Source organism: Carlito syrichta, unplaced genomic scaffold, assembly GCF_000164805.1.
Source record: "Carlito syrichta isolate Samal-C Ts95f unplaced genomic scaffold, Tarsius_syrichta-2.0.1 Scaffold309007, whole genome shotgun sequence".
NCBI classification, from domain to species: domain Eukaryota; kingdom Metazoa; phylum Chordata; class Mammalia; order Primates; family Tarsiidae; genus Carlito; species Carlito syrichta.
The window spans coordinates 171,692-178,323 of record NW_007253103.1 but is presented as its reverse complement, the minus strand read 5'-3'; the positions used below and the strand labels follow the sequence as shown (position 1 = coordinate 178,323).

The following is a 6,632-nucleotide window of genomic DNA, read 5'->3' as shown; positions in this document are numbered from 1 at the left end:
GGTCTCGAACCCGCAGGCTCAGGCAATCCACTTATCTCAGCCTCCCAAAGGCACGGGATTACAGGCTGAGCCACCGAGCCCGGCTAAAATAATTTTTAAAAAAGTTTTGGCTGGGCACGATGGCTCACATCTGTAATCCAGCACTTAGGGAGGCTGAGGCGGGAGGATTGCTTGAGACCAAGAGTTTGAGATCAGCCTGGGCAACATAGCAAGACCCCATCTCTATTAAAAAAAAAAAAAAGACTTAAAACTTAAAAACAAAGCCTAACATTCCCTGCGGAGGGCAGAAAGTGCCTCTGCTTGAGTCCGGGGGCCCTCTTCTAACCTTTTGCCTCCTCAAGGTGGAAAGGCCTCTGAGAGGACCCTGTGTCTCCATGGCAGTCCTTTTAGAACAAGCTCATCCCATGGTATGAAGATGCCCCTCACTCTCCCAGCCCAGCCACTCTCACCTCATCATGTGGATGGCCTCAGGGTCACTGGCAAAGCTGAAGGCATAGCCACTGGATGTAGTTCCGAAGTCGATGGCCACCACCACGGAGAAGGAGGTGAGCTGAGGGGCTCGGGCTTCCGGCTTCTGCAAGTGCAAGACTTAGAGTTAGCAAGCAGCCAGCAGGAACCACCGATGCAGTTGGGAGCTCTTCCCCTCTACTGGCTATGGTCCAGACCAGCCCTGGCCCACCCCACGTTGCCCACCTGCCTGGGCTCCGCTGCCCTCCCCGGCTCCAGGCTGAGCCCTGGATATAGAACTGCTCAGAAGCCTGAGGCCTCTCAGGTAGCCCCATGAAGTGTTTGGTTTAAGCTCCTGTTCCTGCTTCCAGTGCCTGTTCACCCTCTGCCTGAGCTCAGCCCCACCCCCGCCTCAAACCATCTTTGCAGCCTACCACCCGCCTGGGCCCAGCTGGGAGTAATTTTGCTCCACCAGGCAGCTTTACAACACATGGACCTGTGTATATTTTTCCCTCTTGCTCTTTATGGCCACAGTGACACAAACCAGACTCTGTCCAATTCTGTGGCGGAGCAGAGAGGCCACATGCACGAGCCCAGAGTGGGCCCTGCCTTCTCCCAGGCCAGAGCTGGGCTCTCCCTGAGAACAAGGGGTTCCCCTAGCTGGAACACCACACTATCCAGGGTGGGTGGAGTGACCCAGGGATCTTGAGTGTGGAAAGGTTACGTCCTGAATACTTCAAGCTAGTACCTTCCAAACTATTTTTTAGCAATGTGTCTCCTCTCCTCCAGATATGACTTGGATTAAGCTGGACTGTAGTTGACAGGAGAGGGGAAAACTCTGGGAGGCCCAGTGCTCTGAGGACTAGAAAAACCACATGCTCAGAGGTATACTTGCTCCAGCCAGGCCAGCCGCAATGGCCCCTGGGTACCATCCTGTGGCAGAGAGGCTGGGAGTTAGTTATGTAGGGCTCACCTTCTCAGGAGGATTGCTACCCTATAGTCCAAGTCCACCCAAGGCCAGTTCTTCCAGAGCCACATGACTGCAGTGTACAGTAATCCCAGCACTTTGGGAGGCCAAGGTGAGTGGATTGCCTGAGCCTGCAGGCTCAAGACCTGCCAGGGCAACTTGGCCAGACCTCATCTCTACAATAAATCAAAAAATTAGCCAGGCGTGGGAGCACACGCCTGTAGTTCCAGCTACTTGGAAGGCTGAGGCGGAAGGATTGCCGGATCCCAGCAGGTAGAGGCTGCGGTGGCCGGGAGCGGCCACTGCACTCCAGTCTGGGTGACCTTCCCCCTTCCCAGCCCAGGCCTTACTGCGACTCTCCCAGGCACGATCCCCTTCATACCAGCCAGGCCACCCACCACCCGATCCCTGCTCTGGGCTTACTGGAGATTGTGAGGGTGTGAGGGGGGCAATGCCACAGCTTTCCTGGGTCCTTGGGGAGCCGGGTGGGCTAGGTACTGGGGACCGTTCTGGGCTGGAGCCTGCAGAGGAGAGAGGGCAAGTCATTCTGGTACAATCATCCTGGCACAATCGGACGGGCGGTTCTCCATCAGTCCTTGCAGAGCCAGGGGCTGAGGGCCTGTTATCAGCTCGAGGCAACCTTTCCCTGGAGGGTGACCCATGCATGCTTCACCTAGGGGACTCACAGACTCCTCCAAGCACCCCTCAGACACATAGCAAAGGAGGGGAGAGGCAGAGAAGCATTATGTGGCAGGAGACTGAGTCCAGAGATGTAAGAGCAGGAGAGATGTGGTAAGTGAACTCTTAGGGTAGGGATAGAGGAAAGAGAAGCCACAAAACGTGAGGGTACTACAGGGCCAGGTGTGGTGGCTTACACCTGTAATCCCAGCACTTTGGGAGGCCAAGGCGAGAAGATCACTTGAGGCCAGAAGTTCGAGACCAGCCTGGGCAACATAGCAAGAACTCGTCTCTACATAAAATTTTAAAAAATAGCTGGGCGTGGCACAAGCCTATAATCCCAGCTTCTTGGAAGGTTAAGGTGGAAGGATCACCTGAGCCCAGCAAGCCGAGGCTGCAGTGACCGTGAGTGTGCCACTGCACTCCAGCCTGGGTAACGGAGTGAGACTCCAACTCAAAAAAAAAAGGGTGGGGGGACTATAGACCTAACTGGCTGGGAGGTAGGGTCACTGGCTCAGGGGTGGGGCTGATTCCCTCTGCCCTAAAGCTGGGCCACATGGTTCGAATCAGGACTTGAGGAGCTCCCAGGCTGACTGCTGGGGGCGCGCGGGGGGTGGTGATCAAGAGGGAGGGGCAGTGCTTCCCCCAGCCCTGCCCTGAGCAGAGGGAGGGTGTCCACAACACTGGGAAGTCTGATTACCACGGCCCCCACACATACATACATCCCAAGCCAGAAGCATTTGGGAGCAACAGGCCCCATCAAGACTCTCCTGCCAGCCTGGGACTGGGCTGAACCTTTTGGGGGAGAAAGTAGAGGAGCCCCCAGAAGGCGGCCCAAGGCCTGACTTAGAGGACCAGGAAGCCTGCAGGCAGAAGGGCCTGCCTGGCTGGACATCCACAGATGTAGGCTGGTAGCAGGTCACCACACACTGAGGTTGCTAAAGGTCATGAAATGGGTACTGGGGCTGTCCTGAGACCCATAGATGGGGACAGGAAGGCGGGCCAGGGAGGGAAAGCGGGATCTGGCATGAAGATCCATGGGCAAATCAGGTAGGTCTATCTGGCTTCAGGCTGTGCCAGGACAGGGCCTATTCTCCTTCAGTCACAGGCCTGCCATGCACTCCCAGGCAGGTTCCACTCTCCCTGGTCTTGGGGGAACTTGGAAATGCGTGTGAAGGGCCAGGTCTGAGGGTGCTCTGGGAAGTGCCTGGACAGAGCTGGAGGCTGTCTGCGGTGCCGGAGAGGCAGGGACACAGTGGTCCCCTTCTAGCACAGGCTCAGGCCCTGCCACCAGCTCCAGCTTGAGAGGCCAAGTTGCTGTGGCCCGAGCCTGGGAAGGGAGGCAGGAAGGAAGGGCCCAGCCCGCCAGGTCTTTGTGAATGGACTTCCTGAGGTGTGTCCCTCCTGCCTCCCAACCTCCCGCCCCAGCAGAACCCAGAGCCTGCTCCCAGACCAGGTCATGGGCAGCACATGTACACACAGAGTTCTGTGCATGCACACTCACCTGCAGACTACACTCTCTTACACAGGTCCTGCGCACAGAGGCCTACCCGTAGAGACACACACACTGACATACACTCACACAGGATTCTGTGCACACGAAGCCTGCACAAAACACATGCACATACCTATGGTCCTAAGCACACAGATTCTCCTAGCACATACACACGCACCCACACCTACACTCCTATACACAGGGGATTCTTGTGAAAGGACTCACCCTATGCACACACACTCACATACACAAATCTATGCACACAGATTCTCCCTGCAGACACACACACACACATTCATTCACACACAGGGTTTCCTGCCAATACAGACCCTCCTGGCACACACACACGCACACATGGGGTCCTGTGAACAGATCCCCACTGTGTACACACACACTTACACTCACACATACACAGACCTTGCACACAGACGCTTCCTGCACACACAGAGAGTACAGTAAACACAGGCCTGCACACACACACACACACACACACACACACACACACACACACACACACTCACAGAACGGCTCTCAGGAACCTCAGCTGGGAGAGGCACACTGAAAGGCTGCAGGTGGGTTGGAGTGAGCAGTGCCGGGTCGGGCAGAGTGGTGGGGGTCTTACCGAGGTACAGCCCCTGCAGGCCCATCTCCGGGACAGCTAGCATTCTTGCAGGCCCTGTAGCTGTCAACAGGAATAGACGAGCAGCATGAAATTTATTTGTTCCTTTGTTCCCTCATTGAATGCTTATTTATCTTATTTATCTACTTTTGGCTGGACTCCTTTGAAGCTAATCCCAGACATCATGTTGTTTCACCTATAAACTCTTTAATGTGTCTCTCCAACAGATAAAGATATGTTTTAAAACATCATCACAACACCATTCTCATGTCTAACAAATTTCACAATAATTCCTTAATCCCATGGAAAGCTCTGCCCCCCAGGCCCAGCTTGTCTCACAAATGGCTTCGCTTCGTTGGAATCATGATCTTCCTAAGTGTTTTCTGGGGCTCACTCTGTGCCAAGGGGACATCAATGACCCAGAGAAACACTGTCCTGGGGACGCAAAGCTTGGGGACTCACAGGTGGGAGAGATAATCAGTGATTTTGAGATGAGGCCTGTGAAGGTCACAGCTGGATGGAGGGGGCGGGGGTTAGGATCAGGTTGAGAGCACTCACTCTGCAGGTAGGCCCTTCCCTTGCACCCTATTTTAGATTTAGCTTTATATGAAGGACAGCAATAAATCTCGAATGGTCGGGGGTGGGGACATGACTATAATTGCATTTTGAGAGCCCCTCTGGCTGCACAGGGAGAGTGGAATGCATCCAGCCAATATGGAATCAGATCAGGAGCCCATGGAGGCTACCGCAGTCCCTTAGGCCACAGATGATGATGGCGGCTGTGTGCCTTGAGACAGAAGTGGAGACATTTAAGAGACAGTTGGAGGCCAGCATGGTGGCTCATGCCTGTAATCCCAGCACTTTGGGAGGCCGAGGTGGGAGGATTGCTTGAGACCAGCCTGGGCAACATAGCAAGACCCTATCTCTACAAACAAAATCAAATAATTAGCCAGGAGTAGTGGTGTGCACCTATAGTCCCAGTTACTTGGGAAGCTGCAGTAGAAGGATTACCTGAGCCCAGGAGGTCGAGGCTGTGTTGAGCTATGATTGTGCCATTGCACTCCAGCCTGGACAACAAAATGAAACATCCTCCCACAAATAAGAGACAGTTGAAAGTTAAAATCAACAGGGCTGATTGGATTGGATACAGGGGTTGAGAAAAAGAAGGTATAGCTGAGTGCAGTGGCTCACGCCTGTAATCCCAGCACTTTGGGAAGCGGAGGCGAGAGGATTGCCTCCCACCTGGTTGGTTCAAGACCAGCCTAGGCAACTTGATGAGCCCTTGTCTCTACAATAAATAAAAAAAGTAGCCAGGCATGGTGGTTTGTGCCTGTGGTTCCAGCTACCTGGAAAGCTGAAGTGAAAGGATCACCTGAGCCCAGCATGTCAAGGCTGTGGTGGCCGTGAGTGTGCCACTCCACTCCAACCTGGGCGACAGAGTGAGACTCCGACTCAAAAAAAAAGAAAAGAAAAAGAAGGTGTTGGGGTGGCACTGCCTGGCTCAAGCCAGGAGACAGATGGCGAGATGGGAACACTGGGGAAGGAGCAGGCTGGTAGGGGAAGAGTTTTGGGTGCAGCTTTGAGCTGCTAAGGGAACATCGTAGCCACATCTGGTTACATGATCTGAAAGTCAGGGAGAAATCTGAGTTGGTGATGGGCATTTGGGAGTCATTGTCATGGCTTGGCAGGAGCAGAGGGGGGAAGGGAAGGGAGGAAAAATTACACTTAAAAGCTGAAGGAGAAAGGTGAGCTGGCCAAGGAGACTGAGGTACTTTATGCCACTTCACGAAGACCAAGCTGAGAGAGGGGTGAAGCTAGATACCAGGAGGAGGTCCTTAGATGAGACTAGAAACACCTATATCAGTGGCCTAAAGCAGGTAAGTCTAGGTGGGCGGTGAGCAGAGGGTGACAGTTTTGAGCTAGAACTGAGAAGTTCGGCTGAGATCAGGAATGGATGGAAGGGCGGTAGCTGGAGGAAGCCAAAGCTTGAAGAGGAGAGGAAGGATATTTTGTTTATTTTCTTTTTTTTTTTAGTTGGAGTCTCACTCTGTCGCCCAGACTGGAGTGCAGTGGCCGCTCCCGGCCACCGCAGCCTCGACCTGCTGGACTCCGGCGATCCTTCTGCCTCAGCCTTCCACGTAGCCAGAATTACAGGCGCGTGCTACCACGTCTGGCTGATTTTTTGATTTGTTGTAGAGATGAGGTCTCGCTGCCCTTTTGTTTATTTTCTAAGGTGGGAGAGACATGAGCCTGTGTCTGTGAAGTTCATTGGCAGAACTCTCCAAATCATCAACAGCTTTGTTATGCAAAGTGTGGTCTCAGGATCAGCAGCATTGGTATCCCTGGGAGCTTGTCAGAAATGCAGAACCCAGCCGGGCTTGGTGGCTCAGCCTGTAATCCCAGCGCTTTGGGAGGCTGAGGTGAGT

At 53.9% G+C, this 6,632-nt stretch overlaps 1 protein-coding gene across 1 annotated transcript in view; it reads right to left on the bottom strand.

Annotated features, from left to right (window-relative positions):
• Positions 1-6,632, bottom strand: part of HSPA12B (heat shock protein family A (Hsp70) member 12B) — a 21,825-nt gene that overhangs the window by 11,337 nt on the left and 3,856 nt on the right. The window contains exons 2-4 of the mRNA XM_021716835.1: positions 4,210-4,269; positions 1,838-1,935; positions 450-574 (exon numbers count right to left, since the gene is read on the bottom strand). Coding sequence (XP_021572510.1) covers positions 450-574; positions 1,838-1,935; positions 4,210-4,252 — 266 coding nt within the window. The 5' untranslated portion in view covers positions 4,253-4,269. The remainder of the gene's footprint in view (positions 1-449; positions 575-1,837; positions 1,936-4,209; positions 4,270-6,632) is intronic.